This window comes from Myxocyprinus asiaticus, chromosome 24, assembly GCF_019703515.2.
Source record: "Myxocyprinus asiaticus isolate MX2 ecotype Aquarium Trade chromosome 24, UBuf_Myxa_2, whole genome shotgun sequence".
NCBI classification, from domain to species: Eukaryota; Metazoa; Chordata; class Actinopteri; order Cypriniformes; family Catostomidae; genus Myxocyprinus; species Myxocyprinus asiaticus.
The window spans coordinates 6,720,363-6,740,205 of NC_059367.1; the positions used below are offsets into that span (position 1 = coordinate 6,720,363).

The window sequence follows — 19,843 nt, forward strand, 5'->3', positions numbered from 1 at the left end:
CAGCTGTGTCACGCTTCTGTGGAAGAGAGGTCAGCATTTAAAAGGGTTCAGTTTGTGTGAACAATGTCATATGTCATCAAAGATGCTCGCAAATGTGTTGTATCTGCTCTGTATGCCCTCTCAGATAATGTCAAGAATTCATGGTGTGTGTACACATATTAACTGTTTAGGAACTGTCTCTCTTAAAGCCACAAAACTGCCATCTTTTCCATCCATTTACATAAGCCTCTATTATATTGAGGTTTGGGTTATAGGCAGGATTCAGGAAAAGCAAAATATTACTCATCCTTACAATTTTATTATGAGAGGTTAAAACATTCTGAAATTGGTCAGAAATGTTAACGGATTAGTTCTCACAATGAAATGAAAATTCTGTCATCATTAAGCTTTTAACTGGCAACAAAACCACTACAGAGTTTCCCCCTTGTTTAATGAAAGATTCTATTAAAATTGTAGATAAAAAGCAAATGTTTAAAAGTTTTAACAGTCATTTTATTGCATCAGGGTCTTTATTTCAAACAAATAATTATATAAACTCGAACTTAGAATTCCTTGAAGCAGAACGAAATCTATAGACAAGAGAGTTCGCTTTTGAACAAATTATTTCCTCTGACGTCTATTCTGCTTTAAAAGAACTAGATGTGAATAAATCGCCAGGTCCTGATAATATTGCTCCGTTGTTTTTAAAATTAGCGGCTGATTTTATTTCTCCTCCGCTGACGTATTTGTTAAATTTTTCTTTATTAACTAACACAATTCCACGGATCTAGAAGTCAGCATTTGTAGTTCCTCTGTCAAAAGGGGTGATCATTCTTTAATGGATAATTATAGACCTATATCTAAACTTTGTATTCTCTCGAAACTTCTGGAAAATCTAGTTAGCAAACAATTGACACGGTACCTAAACAGTCATAATATTCTGTCTATTAACCAATCAGGATTCCGTAAAGGGTACAGCACTACTATGACCTTTTTAAAAGTCTTGAATGATATGGTGGAGTCCTTAGATGATAAGCAACATTGTGCTTGTTTCTTTATTGATTTATCAAAGGCCTTCGACACTGCTGACCATGACATATTATTAAATAGGCTTAGATGGATAGGACTTTCAGAAAAGGTAATTTTGTGGTTACTGCTTATTTGAAGGGAAGAACCCAATGTGTACAGATGGAAGATATTCAGTCAGATTCTATGGAGGTTGTTAAGGGAGTCCCCCAAGGATCTGTGTTGGGGCTGCTATTATTCAGTATATATATAAATTGTCTTGACTTTAATATTGATAATGCAAAGTTTCATTTTTACACAGATGATACTATTATTTATTGTCCAGCTCCTTCTAAGCAGCAATCTGTGGCTTTTTTACAATCTGCTTTTGATATCATCCAAAATAGGTTTTGTGCTTTGAAGCTGGTCTTAAATAATAAATGTTGAAAAAACAAAATGCATGTTATTCTCAAACTCTAAAATTTCTTCAGAAAATTCCATTGCTCTTTGGACTTCTCAGGAGAGTCAGATTACATCAGTGTCGGAGTACAAATACCTTGGTATTATTATCGATAACACATTACGTTTTGGTTTACATATTAATTATTTGAGGCAAAAACTCAAGAAAAAGTTAGGATTTTACTTTAGAAATAAGTCTTGCTTTTCATTCAATGTGAGGAAGAAACTAGTGTTTGCTACTTTTTTACCGGTTTTTGATTATGGGGATGTAGTGTAACAGCATGCTCCCTCTTACCTTCTCGCCTCTCTGGATGCTTTGTACCATGGTGCTCTGAGATTTATAACTGATTGTAAATTTTCAACACACCATTGTGAACTATACAAAAGAGTTGCTTGGCCTTCGTTGAATGTTCGAAGAAAAATGCACTGGTATTTATTGATATATAAAGCCATATTGGGTTATCTGCCCTCTTATCTTTGTTGTTTTATTCAACGGAAATTGCCTGGCAATTTCATTACGTTCTAAATCAAGTTACAATCTTTGTGTGCCCCTTGTCAGAACTGAGTTTGGTAAAACTTCCTTCAAATATGCCGCCACCTCGGATTGGAATCTTCTCCAGACGGAGATGAAGCTACAAAACTTGGTGTCTTATAGTCATTTTAAAATTTTACTTCGTAACCTAGAGAGTGAATTAATGGTGTGTAAAAGTTTTTAACTGGTTGTATGTTTTATGTTGGATTTAGTATGGTATGCTGCAACTTTGTTGTATAATTGTATATGCAAACTTGGCTGCTTATCTTGGCCAGGACACTCCTGTAAAGTGAGTCTTTTTTCCTGGTTAAATAAAGGTAAAATAAAATAAATAAATAAAATATACTCACCCTCATGTTGTTCCAAACCTGTATGATTTTCTATTTACTGTGGAACACAAAATTACATTTTGTGTGATCCTTTTGGTGGAAAATATCCTGGCTGCTCTTTTTGATATTATGAAAGCTTCCATATAACTTGGAATATAGTGTATGAGTCATATGAACCACAATTATGGCACTTTTTGGTGCTTTTTGTCATTTTGGAGCAGTGGCGTAGCCAGAAACAAGGCTCTGGGTGTGCCATGGGAAAACAGGGTGTGCAAGAAACTGAAGCACAATAAAGTGACATGTACCGTTTGCATTAATGTCTTTTCAGCTCGAAATTATTTTAATGACTTAATGTAGGCCTATTTTAAAATTTGTAAAAATTAATACTACTTTTTTCAATGGAGTAGGTAGGCATTTTAATGTATCCAAATTCGATTATTTTGGAATGATTCATAATTATTTTCTAAAATATGCTGAAGAGACAAAATGTACTTGCATATCATTGATGCCTGTGCGTCTAATGAGAACGTTTAGCCTACTGAACCAATAACTGAACTATATCCTTGTGCGACCCCGTGTACACTATATACTCGCTATATGCAATGCATAATATAAATTCATTTAAACTGAATGATCGCAGTTCAGAAGGCTCTGGGCTGTCAGTAAAGGGTTAAACTTTTGACATTCAAAGTCATGTGACAAAACAACATGGCACCCGATCACATCGAAGTTTGTCTTTGGGAGAAACGTCAACAAAACTACATCTGGTAAAAAACCTAATTAAATTTTTTACATTGAAACGTAAAAAAGAGTCTCTAGTTTCATCCGATATGCCATTTTAAAAATTTGAGCGATTTATACCGAAACTCCACTCTGCTAAACACGATGTACACTAATGTGTACTTTAGCGCATTTTTCCCTTTGAAATCCAGTGTATACTGTTTAATTATCACATTGAGATTCAATGAGTTCATCCAAAAGCTGGAAAATGTTGCTTTCAGAGGCTTTATATGGAGTTAGGATGAAAATAAGATGCATTTTGAACTGTTCTGAGACCAGTGTAGACAGACAGCACACTGGAGGTTAAGTCATTCACTAAATAGGGTGCAAGGGAGCATCCTATAGCTTTCCTATGCATCTAAGTGCATTCACTCCTAAAATCCCCAAAAAAAGTTCAGTTTCAGGCTGCAGATGATGTTTGGACTGCTCAACATGTTTGGGAGACATGGGACAATGGTAATCAGTACATAGATTCAGAATTTATTTTAGCATGACAGTGATTGGATGATGTTGGCCATTACTTTGAATCAGAATTAATTATGCTAATATAATGTCTGAACGTTTCAAAAACATGAACAACCAACACTCCTGGAAACATAATAGCTTGGTATTATTTAGAATTCCACAACCTAGTCCTGCTGTCCACATATGTTACCATACATTTTTAGGATTTTTTTTTTTTGTTCTTTTTTTTTTTGCATGTTTATTAGGTGCTTCTAGTTACAAATCAAAAAGGTAAATGGAAAGTGCAAACAGCGGTCACGCTCGGGCCTCAGGAGGATATATGGAATCCGTCACCTAAATAGGCAGATACTGGCTCACAATTAAATCAAGCATGGTCACAGAGTTAACAACCTAATGGCATATGAACAAATATTATGAACATATAATCTTGTAAAGGAGCGTTACAGTAGCCTACCTTTTCATGTGTATTCTCCAAATATTTCATAATATGCATACTGTAATCGAGGAACAAAAGATCAACAACTAACTTATTTTGCTAGTGTTGATGCAAAATCTAATACTACAGGTCCACACAGTATTTTCTTTTTAAAAAAAATTTGTTTTAGAGATGCAGCATCACGCAAGAGCAAAAGTTACCAATGCCATTGTTGAAATGCGCGGTTTGCAGAATAATGATGAAGAAAGCCAGACTCGGTACAGCATAAACAAACGTGCTTGTTTGCTCATTCATGCATTTCGCGTTTATTACGAAAGCATGCATGTATTCTGAGATGGCCCCTTTAAAACATAGAGTATTATTTTAGTCACTATAATCGATTATTACATTTCATAATAAATGTGTTGAATGTTCATCATCGCATGGATGCATTTTTACATCCCTACTATTGTTAAGCATTACAAAACTCATTTGAGTGTGCAAGCTGACATTTGCACACCCAGGCACACCTGTGGCTATGCCACTGTTTTGGAGCTTGAAAGACCCAGTCCAAGAGCATTCTGGATGTTTTTCAAAAAGATGCATGTTCTTCACAAAGTGAGACATATGGGTTTAGAAAACATGAGTGTAAGTAAATAATTGGTGAGAGGGTGAGACAGAATTTTTGTTTTTGGCTTACAGCATGTTTTACATGCTCCTGCCCATTATATCCTAAATACACCCTCATATCCTGGTAACAAGGAGATCAATGTGGTTTCAAAAGACTCTCTGTGCTTGTTACAACAGTTCTGGACAGTCTATTGCAAAGACGATGGGTTTATAGCTGAACTGCTGACCTCATTACAGCAGAGTGGTCCATCTTAGTCCAGGAACAGTTCTTGTATGAGACACCTTTTTCTGCTGGGTCACTTTGACTCCGGCGGCTCTATCATTTCAGAACGAGTTCTCTTTAACTTCTCTCCAACAATTTATAATGGAAATCAGCTGCAAAATTTAGGTCTCATATGAAGACTAAAAATCCAATGATTTGTTGTAATATCCATTATTCCAGCCCTTTATTCTGAAGAGTGATCACATTATCTATCTATGTCATCCAGGGAATTAACTCACAATTTGTCATCAGCCCAGACACCCGAATAAGCATTAAATAGTTTCAGCTGATAAATTTTAAAAAGCATTTAACAAGACCTCTGTGCACAGACTAGAAAATATAATTGCGATTTTGGTTGAACATGAAATGAAAATATCAGAAATGTTTTATGGGACAAGGTGGATTAAAGAAATTAGGAAAATATCAGAAATATTTTATGGGACAAGATGGATTAAATAATTGTAAAAATGTTTTAGCAGAGGCCTACAGGTATCCTAATAATTCATTTTCTGCTTTAATTCAAGTCCTTAGAGTACTATAATGCTTAGTTAATTACACATATGTGGGGAAAAAAGGGGAAATTCATTGTGACAGACAGAAATATAATCCATAGTCCAGTGTAATAGCCTGTAGATGCTTTTGACTGTTACTGCTAGTCATATTTGCTGCCTCTGATGTGTAAATGATGATTTTTCTTCTCCCTTTGAAATGCCTCATTAACATAAAGCTTTTATCATTCATTCTTTTTTTGGGTAGAGTGTTGGCTTTCTCGTTTGTGGCTTTTATTGCTTGTTTACTGGTTTATGGGGTCACGTTTGGGAGGTGACCTGTGGTCAAACTTTTGTAATTTTAATGGAAAGAGAATGTAAAAATGCTACAGTACAAACCTGTTAAGTGCTTAACTGTAAGTCACCCTACCATATGCGATAATAATTATAGTAATTCATAAGAAGTATGATATTAAAATACATGATCACACAGAAAGTCATCATGTTGTTTACAAGAGTTATGGTACCCTAGGATCGGACAAATAATGCCTACTCACAAACAAGCGCCATCTCCTATCAGACATTTTTGCATCACCTCCACTATGTTTACCTTCCCCTGTGGTGCGGATGTGCATTGCGTCAGCAGTGTGGGAGGCCTGGGTTCGTATCCTGCATTGAAACCAGGAAGTATTTGCGTTCGTTCAATCAGTAGCGGGCCAACAGTCCATTTCAGCCCTCATTATATCAGATATTACACTTATTCTGCGGCGTCTCCTGGCAGCATTTAATAAAATGAGGTACACGGCCTGGGTAGCTCAGTGAGTAAAAACGCTGACTGATTGGTGTGCTGAGTGACTTCAGCCAGGTCTCCTAAGCAACCAAATTTGCCCGGTTGCTAGGGAGGGTAGACTCACATGGGATAACCTCCTCGTGGTTGCTATAATGTGGTTTGCTCTCAGTGGCGCGCGTGGTGAGTTGTGCGTGGATACCACGGTGGATGCGTGAAGCCTCCACACGCGCTATGTCTCCGTGGTAATGCGCTCAACAAGCCACGTGATAAGATGCGCAATTTGACGGTCTCAGACGCAGAGGCAACTGAGATTTGCCCTCCGCCACCCGGATTGAGGCGAGTCACTACGCCACCACGAGGACTTAGAGTGCATTGGGAATTGGGCATATCAATATTTGGGAGAAAAAGGGGAGAAAGTCAAAAACATTTAAAAAAAAATGAATAAATAAAATAAAAATAATTCTGCAAATAAAACTCTTCCCAAAGCAAGGAGGTCATTCAGCTGCTCCATCAAGACAAGCCAGCTCCCTCAAGATAATGCACATGATCCGTATTTTCTTAAGTCGAATGTTTAGAAATCCTCTTAAAAATGCGAAACATTGCGGTGGAAACCCAGCTATTGTCAAGCATGATTCGGAGGTTGCAGTTTTCCCCACTAACATACATTTTTACTACACTAGGTTTAGGTTTGGGGGGTTCAGTTTATTAAATATGCATTCCTCTTCACTGTATTACAGCCTGCACTCTTAGAAGAAAAGGTTCCATATAAAGGGTTCTATCGCTCGCTTCATATTTGGAACCCTTATATATTCTATATAGAACCCTTTTTAAGAGTTCTTTGAGCCAGGTGAATAGCTTCTATATAGAACCTTTTAGGGGTTCCCAAAATGCAACCGAAACAGTTGTTTTTACAAGTAAACAGTTACATTTATTTTTTGTTTTATTACCAGAAGACTGTTTAATGGATATGCGAATTGAATAGTTCATATACTATATCACTAAGAAAGTGAAATAACCATATAAAAGACATTTAAGTATTATTAAGTAAAGCATTTTTAATAGTTTGTATTTACAACAATATTACAATTTGTAATATTATTTATATAAAAAATCATAATCATTAAATCATTTAACATTAAGTAAGATTAATAAACAAGTAAAACTAAGAAACAATAAATAAAAACAAATGACCAATGAAAAGCTGTTAAACAATTTTAGCACTGGGGCAGATACAGAATCATTTTGTTGCCACTGGTCTGACAAACTGAGTGAGGTCTTTTGGGTAAAATAAATAAATAAATTTCACTTCACATCAGCCATCTCCATGTCATCAGATTGATGCCGACTCTCTGCACTCTCTGAGGGGTCTGGACACCGTATGAAAGATCAGGTTGAGGATGGATATGCGGATCCCTGCAAGTATGTGAAACATTTAATAGACCTGCTGTCAGTATGCAGAGTAATTTGTATCTCTCTAAACTACATCTTAAAACTTACATGAATAGGAGTGTTGTGTTTTATCTGTATGAAGATGGTCAAACTAGTAATGCTGCACTCCAGAGCCACTGCAAACAGAACTTAACCATGATTTAGTATCATAAAAAATTTGATGCAATGCAAAACAATTAGGAATAATAGAAAAATATGTATCTTTTATGACATTGTTTATGCCATTGTTTTGAAGTTAAAAGTTCCCTTTTGACTTCCACTTGTCATGGCTCTGATGATGTTGATGGCCAAAACTTCAGTAGTGCTCTGAGTTAGGTGAAGGTCTTTGCTAAAAACCCATGTTAAATTAACATGGCATCTTCAATAAATAAACGACATAACTATCATATTTTTGTACATGACAATAAAACTACAAACACCAAATACTCACAAGTTGCGAAATTGAAACATTTCCATCACTTCCTCTCTTTGACTTTTGACATTTGACATATTCACATGAATAGAGCTTGATTCATCTCTTTATATCAGTGCAGTTGGCTTAATTCAATGCTGTGATGTGCTCCTGGAAACTTGTTTTGTTTTTCCCATGTTGGCGTAGCCAAGGGTGGGCCGGGGTGAGCCTGGGCCCACCCAAATTAGACCCAGCCCCACAGAATATGAGAGATTATTCTTTGACTTCAAATATATATTTATAAAATAGTTTAAAATGCATAAATTCTATCAACGCCAAACACAGGATAACATTAGACGGACATTACATATTATGCATAATATTCAGAAATATAAATTAAAGGCAATGATTTTAAGCCTTGACGCTGAAAAAGCTTTTGACTCAGTCAGTTGGACACATCTTTATAAGGCTTTGTACAAATTTGGGCTGCATGAGACTATAATCAAAAGCATCCAAGCATTATACAACACCCCGACAGCAAGAATTAAAATCAATGGCTCCCTGTCAGAGACATTTACTTTAGAGAGAGGAACTAGACAGGGATGCCCCTGGTCCCCTCTTCTTTTCGCACTCTATTTAGAACCATTAATATCAAAGTATTAGACAAGATGAAAAAATTAAAGGTATTAATATTAAAGAGACGGAACATAAAATAGCATGCTATGCAGATGACATATTAATGTATCTGTCTGATCCAACTAACTCCTTGCCTCAACTTATGAGACAGCTTCAAATCTCAGGCCCTTTATCAGGTTACAAATTAAATATAGATAAAACAGTCATTTTTGCATATAATTGTAACCCACCAGATAAAATTAAAAAATAATTTTGCTTGAAATGGCTCACAAAAACATTCAAATATCAAGGAATTAACCTCAAAAAGAATATATTAGACATACAAGAGAAGAACTACGGGCCTCTCATTGGAAAAATTAGAGAAGACTTAAATAGATGGAATCTAATACCTTTCTTCAAACTGAGCTCAAGAATAGAAGCAGTCAAAATGAATATTTTACCAAGATACTTATATTTGTTCCAAACACTTCCTGTGGAGATATCCCCGAAACAATTTGCAGAATGGGATAAGATACTCTCGCGATTTATAGGGCAAGGGAAAAAGCCCAGAGTACGGTTTAAAACATTACAACTTTCTAAAGATAAGGGTGGCTGGGCGCTTCCTTCACTAAAAGATTACTACATAGCAGCACAGATTAGGATGGTGGTATTATGGCGTGACCCTCACTACAGTGCTCCATGGAAAACCATAGAAAGGTCAAATAATGTCCCTACCCCAGCAATATTAGCAGACAATAAACTACAAACTTATATTGATGATATAAACAATACCTGGATGAAAACTACCTTACGAGTATGGAAAACGATGATAAAAGAATATGAGCTATCAAGGCAGATTAAAACACTTAAGTGGATAGCATATGACTCGGATTTCCCCCCAAATAAAATGGATAATAGATTTAAAGTTTGGGCAAGAAGCAAAATCTATTATTGCACTATAGTAGAACGGGGTGAAATTTTAAGCTTTCAATCAAAAACAAGACTTTTATAGGTACCTCCAGATAAGAAATTTTTATGATCAGGAATTAAAAGATATAATGAAGAGCATGCTAAACCCATTGATAGAATTATTAATAAAAGCATATATATCTGGAGTAAAATATAAGATCATGACACGCATATAAAAACCTCATGAATATGAAGACAAATTCAACAACATATCTTAATGGATAAAAGAAAGTGCAATGGAAATAACAGATGAGGAATGGACTACCATTTGGAAATTTCAGTGGAGCTCTACTAAATCATTGATATGGAGAGAATTTTGTTCTTTAAAACACCACAACAAACAGCCAAATATAATGAAACCCTCTCAAGATGTTGGAGAAACTGTGGATGTTTAGAGGCTCACCACTACCATATTTTCTGGTAATGCCCAAATGTTCAAAAATATTGGGAGGACATACGGATAGCCCTTGAGAATATTTTTAGAATAGACATCCCCCAACAAAGAAAAACACTTTATTTCGGCTATTTGGGTCCCGATTTAATATCAGTAGACAAATATCTGATGGGCATTCTGTTAGCATCCAGTAAAAAAGCAATTACACAAATGGCTTCAACAAGAAAAAACAACTTTAAACGACTGGATTGATGTAACAGCAGAGATATATCTGATGGAAAAAATTACTTTCTGTGTCAGTTTGCAAAAAGATGTCTTCATGAGAAACTGGGAAAAATGGGTTACATAAGTATCACAAGTGAGAGATGATATTGTTTTTGTTAATGAATAAGTAGGGATAGACTGTATGGTAACTATGGTAACAACGCAGAATTGTGATAAAACATAATTTACCTTTTCAAATACAAGTTGTATGATTGTACTTACATATATACACCTATATGGACATAACGAACAATTCCCTGGATGTATATAGTTTCTTTCTATATATGAGGCACTTTGTGATATTAATTGATATTATGTGATATCTCAACTTAATTGTATTTAACTTGGATTGTTAAATAATTGCAAACTGTAATGCTATGACTGTTCCTGACTGAAAGCCTCCAAAAAACAAAACAAAAACAAAAGCATACATTCTGAGTGTGAAAGAACTGTTTGAATATGTTGCTTCTCTCTTGTTAAGGACATTTTGGTAAAAAAATAAAAATGGGGTGAAATCTTGGCCCATCCATTTTTAGTGAGGCCCACCCAAAAGTAATTTCCTGGCTACACCCCTTGTTTCTAGATGCAAAGAAAATACAATTATAACATAACCTGGTATCAGGATTACTAGTCAATCCACAACAGAGATTTTAGTGATTCAAGTGTGAAATTACTAACCTCCTGGCTGAGAATATCGCAGGCCTGGACGAAACAGTTTTGTCGACATTTATACTTTGTGCTTGCTGAAATAAACATTTAAGTCATAAATGATAAGGAGTTAGGTCAAAATAAATACAAATTACATACAATTAATTAACAAATTAATTTATTTCTCTTAATTGCCAGGGTAACGTCGCCCTCTAGCTTTCAGTTCAACCGACTTTCCGTGAAAACTTTAAATAAGATGCTCGCGCGTTTTGATCACTAGCGAGTTGCACGTCTGCGAGTGCGCGGCTTAAATGCGCTTTTGCGCTGTGTAGACAGGAGGGGAAAAAACAGTGCTACACACTCAAGTTGTTTGCTGATTATGATTAAACACAATTTTTTGCATCTTTTTTAGAATTATGAATCAGGAATAGACTATACCATAGACTGTATATTAATACTAAGATAAACCTGTTGTCTAAAAGAGAAAGGACATTTGATTGATCTGTCATTTATCCTTTTCTAATCAAACCCAAAGCTGTAGAAGTACTTGTTTTTTCTGCTGTATGAAATGCAAATGGAAAAGTAATTTAAGTAAAGTAGTGTAGTGTTCAAAACTATTTAAAAACGTTCAATAATGTAATTTATGCATACACATAATATACACATACATACATACATACTCATATTAGGCAACTGTCAACCCAAAGAACCCTTTTGTGCAAAAAGAGTTCTTTTTTCTGTAAATCTTTGTAAATAGAACCTTATTGGCATAAATGGTTCTTTGGAGCTGAGTAAAGAACCCTAGGGTTCTATATAGAACCCAAAAGAACAATTTGTTTCTAAGAGTGTGTACAGGTGAAAACTCGGTTTACAACTCACAATTAACGCCCCACTGTGGACATTTCACCCAAGAAAATTGAGCTCACACGTGCCCAGTAGCCAAACAAAACGTACTGCTTTGGCCAGTGGGGGCAGTGTTTTGAATTTTGTCAAGCACAGACCGATTTCAGCTAAAGAAAAATCAACCTACTGTTTCCAATTTCACTGTGAGATCAGCCTGTATTAAAGGTGCACTCAGCAACATTTCTGTTTATGTTGCGAGGATTCCTAGCATTGTAGATGCATAATCACGTGAAACGTTTTCAGGGGCCTTTTTGTAATCAAGATATCAAAAGAAACATGTGTTTTGAACCAGAATATTAAGGATATTAAGATATCTTTAATATTTCTGGTTATAGGCATAATATTTACCAAATTAAGCTTTATATAGCCGATATATTATTATCACTCACAATATATGAAGTTGGAGACACAATGTATGTGCTGACGAGGGACGTTTCCATATAGTCGCATTTTTCTTTGCATGCCCTCGCTTCATTTTAAAAAAACGTAGCCTAATTATCAGAGGAACATGGAGGAATGACAAAAACTATCGGGAACTATCGGTTATCGGCTAAAATCTATGCTGATAGTTCCTGATAGTTTTTGTTATTCCTCCATGCTCCTCTGATAATTAGGCTACGTTTTTTAAAATGAAAAGAGGGCATGCAAAGAAAAAACATTTTTCCAGCTAATTTAATAGGAGTTTTTATATCTGTCATAGAAATCACAAGCAAGTGTTTGGTTTAATTTTGAACATTACTAGTAGTCATAGTAGTCACATTACTGCATGTGCTGCCTTTGTCCGATGCCCTGTAAGAACCATCCACACGCAGCCCTGCACAAACCGTGATTACTGTGATGAGTGGATGCCACCATGGATTATTGAAGCATCCCATTATGTTTAACAGCTTCAAATGATGTTTTATCACTGTGAAAATGATATTTACCAGAGAGAGTGCCAGGGAGAGCTTGTCTCCTCTGATTACTGTCCAAAGCTTTTCCTCTGCTACTTTACTGCCTGCTCAGAATCAAATTACACCACATGAAGCCTCTTTCAAAACAATTAGTTTGCAATATTAAATATATCTTTTATTTTCTTAAGCAATGGCTTGTGACATTTTACAGAGCTTGTAAATACACATACACACACACTCACATGCACACTCCATGAGCTCATATATAAGGACATATTGTTGATTACAGTAAGGGAGACATATTTCTTCGCACTTGATATTCAATCTGATTTGTGTTGGCTGAATTAATTTAAAGGGACGGCCTTTGGCAGGGAGGGAGTGATGTGAATGGTTTAGATTAGGTTGTTCGAACCAAATTCACTTTCCAGTTCCTATTGTAAATGCAATCAAGGCTGCACATAAGGAACTTGCAGACTTCGGTGGACTGAGGCATGTATTCCATATAAGTCGCAAGTAAACACCTGTCACTGAGCAACACATTGCAACTGCTGCCAAAAGCAGTTAAGATGTTACTGTTACAGCAATGTGTTTTAGAGTGTAAAATGATCATCTAAATGTAAAACTTCTCAACTAAGGGGTTTTGAAAGCTGTCAGATGCAGCCCAAATGATCTTGAACATGCACCATGGCAATGTATGAATTGAAATACTACCTCACTGGTTGCTCACTGCTTACTGCACAGTATGTACTGTAATGTGCCTTCTATTTTTTACAGTACTAAAACAGTATGCATAATGCAACAATACACATTTGAATCAGTAGTATGTCACATTGTTTTCACATGACTTCACTAAACTGCATGTTTAATTTAGCAAGATGCTTGTAGTTATCAATAATAAGTCAAGAAGATGATTTTAAAAATCTTGGTTTGTAGAACTTTGGACACTTGTCAAGAAGGGCACAAATTAATGTGTTTTATGGAGATTTTGATTCATCCTAGTAAGTTAAATATCGTTTTAATCCATTCACCAACGCCGAAAGGTGCAGACAAATGAACGTCTTTTATATGCTATGAGTCAACAATGATTCAACTGATTCGTTAAACACCGAATCGTTCATGACCGAAACAATTGAAGTGAACTAGAACGATTAGTTTATTAAAGATATTAATTTAAAACACTGATTTGTTCATGAACAAAACACTAGTTTTGTGAAGTGGAGCATAACAAATTCAACTAAACAATGGAAGTATAACGCACAGAAAAATACGGAATCATGCTAAATAACGAACCACGGCGAACCATTTGTTGCGCTACACCGCTACTTATTTGTAAAAGGGGCTTGTTATTGGAAACACTACTTTGTTTTGTGAAATGTCGTTTTAACTTTGTAACGTCGACCAAATGCGTTCCAGCACTAAAAAGCTACGCAGCGCAACAAATAGAACGGAATGCTAGTGTCTTGAGACGCGTTTAAATTGACATGGTATGCACAGATGGCAAAACAGCGTTTTTACATAGAAACATAGTTGAAAAACAGTGCAGATGGACACAAAAACGCATTCGGCGTGAAAGGTCCCTAACACTGCCCATGCATTTCTCTGCATCTCTCAATAACATAATCATACCACTGAACAAAGCATTATTATGCACCCCAAACATCAAAGTTAACTTTTCTTGAATTAGAGTTTTAGCTACTGGCCACACTTGCTTCTCATTTTGCTCTCTCTTTCGTAATCTCACTGTTCTCTGAACAAATTCAGTCTATCCTCTGACCCTTGAACCTTTTGAGAGGCACTCATTCCACAGCTGGTCTTACAATATCAGAGCAGTTCTTCTTCATTCCCTGGAGCTTCAGCACACATCACTGAACTCTCCATTCACTCCAGTTGAATGCAGCTCCGCTCCCAGGCAACACCCTGAGAGTGAAACCTGAATTATTTCAAGCAAATTGTTTTTGGAATTCTTTATGATGTGTTATGTACAGTAGATTTGTAGTTGAGATTGTAGTTTTTTGTTTTTTTATAAAACATCTTTGTAGAATTATTGTCATAAACAATTAATGAGCAAGAAAGCATAAATGAGTCAAATGCTATCAGGTTTTGCAAGGAAATTACAGTATGCTTTACAGTTTCATTGAAATATGATGACAATCAAATACTTAGATTTCTGAATAAAATGTGAGTGGTGCTTGCCTGTGTAAAACTCACCACTTTAACGGCAGGTGTTGCTATGTTGTTGCTAATGTGTTTTTGGTCAGTGATGAGATGCTAATTTTTTTGTCCGCATCTATTACATAAATTATTCAAAAATACATAACATTTTTTAAACAATTACTTGAATACACCTCTACTATGATGAACGTGTTTGCGATTACTGAGTTCAAGGTCTTTTTTGATATTTTTATCTGGGGCTTAAAGTGAAATAAGTCATGTGTTGTAACCGACTAATTAATGTCTAATTAAATGCTGACATTTTTGAACAAAGAAATGCTGCCATTGGCATGAGTAATGCAGAATAATCTTTTATTATTATAATTTTTTTTAATTAAGCAGTTAGACAATTTTGTAAAATGTTTGTCTGCTAAATCAATGACATTTGGTGTAATCAACATATAGGCTGCAATATTTTTATTGTCTGAAAAACTTTTGTCTCCCAAATCAATGTCATTTGATGAAACCAACATAGGTTGCAATATTTAAGATGTCTGAAAAGCTTTTGTCCACAAAATCAAAGTCATATGGTGTAACAAACGTGTAGGTTGCAATATTATTAATGTCTGAAAAATTGTTGTCCATTAAATCAAAGTCATCTGGTGTAACCAACATGTAGGTTGCAATTTAGTTGTCAAGTGACAATAAAAAAAAAGAATAAATAAATAAATAAAACAGAGAGACCTTCTTTAGGCCTTCATGACTGTGGGTGAAATGTAAAAAAATTAATCAGATTTGATATCTTTTGATATCTGGAAATACATGTTTGAAAACTTTTTTTAAATTAATGATTAAGTTGTGTGCACTCTCATGTATTCAAGGTGCAAGGGCATTTTTTAATAGCTTTTAACTGATGGTTATACCACATGACATTTTTAAAGTCATTAAGTATATATATATATATATATATATGACCCAATGACTCTTTATCTGGTTGATGTGTGGTTGGGTGTTCTAGGTGGTTGCTAGGTAGTTAATTACTGCCAAAAGTCCCACCCTCAAGTTTCTGATCCCTAGATATGGCTCGGGTCCCACCTTCAAGTCTATGGGATTATTATTATTTTTGCCTGTTTTATCACTCGACAGGTGAAAATTGTAAGACTAATCACTTATAAATGTAACAGCCACATGGTCCAAACCACAAATGGTGCAGAACAAGTTATGCACCTTAGTTTAACATTTTGTGTTAGGGCCTTTGAAAGACTGAATCATAAATATGACCATTAACAAATCACTAATAACGCTAATAATTGCACCCATTTGAGTAGCTCACTGCAGTACTTTTTATTTTATTTTTTATCTCTACCAGGTTCCTCAGATAGTGGATGAACACTTGAGTGTTTGAGACGTGGTCATTATGACATCATACCCTCCTCCACTGTCATTGGACCATCAGGTCAGGATGATTTGGACTTTTGGTTGGAGCAGCTGTCACTCAGTCACATGGCCACACATTCTATGGATGCTGTGGGTGTGGCTAAGCCCATGTATCTTTGCTCACCAACACTCACACCCACATTCCATCAAAATTCCTGGGGACATCACCTTGGGGGGCCTTTTCCCAGTCCATTCCAGGGGCCCCGCAGGGGTCGCGTGTGGAGAAATAAAAAAGGAGAAAGGAATCCACCGTTTGGAGGCTATGCTGTATGCCCTTGACCAGATTAACAGTGACCCAGAACTGCTACCCAACATCACTCTTGGGGCCCGGATTCTTGACACATGTTCCAGGGACACTTATGCTCTGGAGCAGTCTCTAACTTTTGTCCAGGCTCTCATTCAGAAAGACACATCCGACATCCGCTGCTCTAACGGGGAACAACCAATAATACGTAAGCCTGAGCGTGTGGTGGGCGTGATCGGGGCGTCGGGCAGTTCAGTGTCCATCATGGTCGCCAATGTGCTGCGATTGTTTGAGGTAAGAACACATTTTAAATGCATGTTGATGAGTGATTATATATGCAGTATGTACATACAGTGGCACCAGAAAGTATTTGTCCACTTAAAGAGGTGGTTCACCCAAAAATTTTAATTCTCTCATAATTTACTCACCCTCATGCCATCTAAGATGTGTATGACTTTCTTTCTTCTGCTGAATCCAGTGATCCATTTGGTTTTGGGTGAGAAGAGACCAAAATGTAACATCTTTCTCACTGTACATTTTGTCAATGCAGTCTGTAGGGACGATCACGATTTCAAGCTCGATTACACTTCCTAAAGCACCACCTAGCGTTCTGCGCATGCGTCAAGCACTAGGAAGTGTAATCAAGCTTGAAATCATGATCGTACCTAGAGACTGCAATGGCAAGTTGTACAGTGAGAAAGAAGTTACATTTTGTTCTGTTGTCACCCAAAACCAACTGGATTGCTTCAGATGACATTAATTAAACCACTGGAGTTTTATGGATTACTTTTATGCTTCCTTTATGTGCTTTTTGGAGCTTCAAAGGCCTGATCACAATTCACTTGCATTGTATGGACCGATAGAGCTGAGATATTCTTCTAAAACTCTTCATTTGTGTTCAGCAGCAGAAAGAAAGTCATACACATCTTTGATGGTGTGAGGGTAAACTATCCAATTAAGCTACATTTACAAAACTGTGAATGTCATTGCATGGATAAAATAACATATTACACTAGGTGGGATTTCTTTTTCAAAGCAATATTTCCGGTTCAGTACAAGTTAAGTTCAACTGACAGCATTTGTGACATAATGTTGATTGCCACAAAAAATTATTTCGACTTTTCTTTAAAAAAAAACAAAAACAAAAAAAAAAAACAAAAAGCCAAAATCTGGGTTACAGTGAGGCACTTAAGTGAATAGGGCCAATCCGTAAATGTTAAAATACTCATTATTTCAAAACTATAGCCACAAGACGTAAGCAATATGTGTGTTAACATGATTTTAATGTGATAAAATTGTTTACTAAACTTTTCTATGTAAAGTTATATCCTATTTTACAGTTTCATTACCATGACGTCATAACACTGTAAATCCCACATCCCAAATCTGTAATCCCACACAAACAATGATTTAAACAACTTTTCAGCTCCAATAATACATGAGTTTTAACAGAAGAATTAATGTCAGTGCATTTATATAATTATAAGCTTCACATTTCTGCCTTTAAACCCTCCAAAAATTGGCCCCATTCACTTCCAAAACCTAAAATCATTTCTGCAGAGCTATGCACCCACTAGAAGCCTGCGGTCGGCTAAGGAACGTCGCCTTGTTGTACCGACACAAAGAGGCACCAAAACACTTTCCCGGACTTTCAGCTTCATCGTACCACGTTGGTGGAACGACATTCCCAACTCCATCCGTGAAGCTGACTCACTCTCTGTCTTCAAAAAATGACTAAAAACACATCTTTTCCAAGAGCACTTAACCAGTCATTAAAAAAAAAAAAATAAAAAATAAATAAATCTGTTGCACTTTATTCTGTTTTGAATACTATTCTGATGCTAATGATACTTTGTAATACAGCACTTTTCATACCATTGTCTCCTAAGATGATTCACTTATGTTTTCCTCTTTTGTAAGTCGCTTTGGATAAAAGCGTCTGCCAAATGAATAAATGTAAATGTAAATGTAAGTGCCTCACTGTAACTTAAATTTTTGCTTTTTTAAAGAAAAGGAGGGACGAGTCAAAATCTTTTTTTTTTGTTGTAATCAACATTATGCCACAAATGCTGCTGATTGAGCTGAACTTGAATTGAACTCAGAATATTCCTTTAAGGAAACATAGCACAAACACACTTTTCAAGTCAAAACATTTCACAAAAAGAGTTTTTGTTTTTAAGTTTGAAATGATAAAACAATAGATATACTGTTTAATATGAACATGGGATTTGGACACTTTTTGGTTGTCAATTGTTAATAGAACATGTCCATTGTTCATGAACTAGACCTGTTACTCTGCTAGGACACCTGTGTGAACTTGAACTTCTGTATGGGGTAACATTGACCCTATTTTTTTATCCCCTTACTGTGCATCTGCCCCACCATACCAGGCAATCGGTTTCTAAATGAACACTTGACAGCATCTTGATGCTTGCAGGCCAGGGCCTGAAGCTAACTGACAAGGAAGATTTAGAGAGAGCAACTAATCATGCTGTCTGCCATTGGCTTTTTGTGATCCAAGGCCTTTGAGCCCTGTTTTGTCTTAAATCCAGCAATGCTTAGGCTTAATTTGATTCCCTACAGCGCTCTCTTTTCCTTCTGTGAAGTATTTTACCAAACGTTCAATCGTCAAATGATAATTCTGTGGTAGTTTTTGAAGATTTGTGCTGCAGTCATTAAATATCAAGGCTAAGTTTGACTAATAATGGTGTGGAATTTTAAAGTTTTTGAGAACTTGAAACTGGACTACAGGAACACTGGGCAGGCGGCACAAAGCACCACATGTTGTGACAAATGATTTATCTGCATTTCAAAATGTTAATATCCTCTGATGCGTTCCATAGTTGGGAAAATTATCATCTCATTCCATATTCATGGTGATAGCCACGCTGAACAGCGATCACTTTTAGTGATACTCATTCAAATACCTAGAGCTTGAAAACCCTCTGCTGTTTTAATTTATTTAAAGGGATAGTTCACCCAAAAATTAAAATACATTACTCTTTTTCATTTCCAATTTTCCTTTTCCAATTTACACACAACTTTTTTTGTTCACAACGACTTTGGAAGTTCATTTAAAAGCTTTAAGAAAAAGATCAAAAGATCATTAGTGAAAAACGACTCACATTTTAGTTTGTTCCTAACAGAAAGATACTGTATTTTCGACTTGTCCTTCATATATTGAAAAAAATGCACAAATGGCATTTACAGTAAGGCGTTTACAATGGAAGTAAATGGTTCCAGTCCATAAACATAGCCATAAGACAAACATTATACATTTCAACATGATTTAATGTAATAAAATCACCTACAGGTTTACAGGCATTTGTCCTCATTGCAACAAAGTTGTAA

The 19,843-nt window shown here is 35.9% G+C and overlaps 1 protein-coding gene across 1 annotated transcript in view; it reads left to right on the plus strand.

Moving 5' to 3' along the window:
- LOC127415019 (metabotropic glutamate receptor 6-like) overlaps positions 1 to 19,843 on the plus strand; it is a 93,048-nt gene that overhangs the window by 1,514 nt on the left and 71,691 nt on the right. Inside the window, exon 2 of the mRNA XM_051653475.1 lies at positions 16,181 to 16,786. Within this exon, the coding sequence (XP_051509435.1) occupies positions 16,229 to 16,786 (558 nt within the window). The 5' untranslated portion in view covers positions 16,181 to 16,228. The remainder of the gene's footprint in view (positions 1 to 16,180; positions 16,787 to 19,843) is intronic.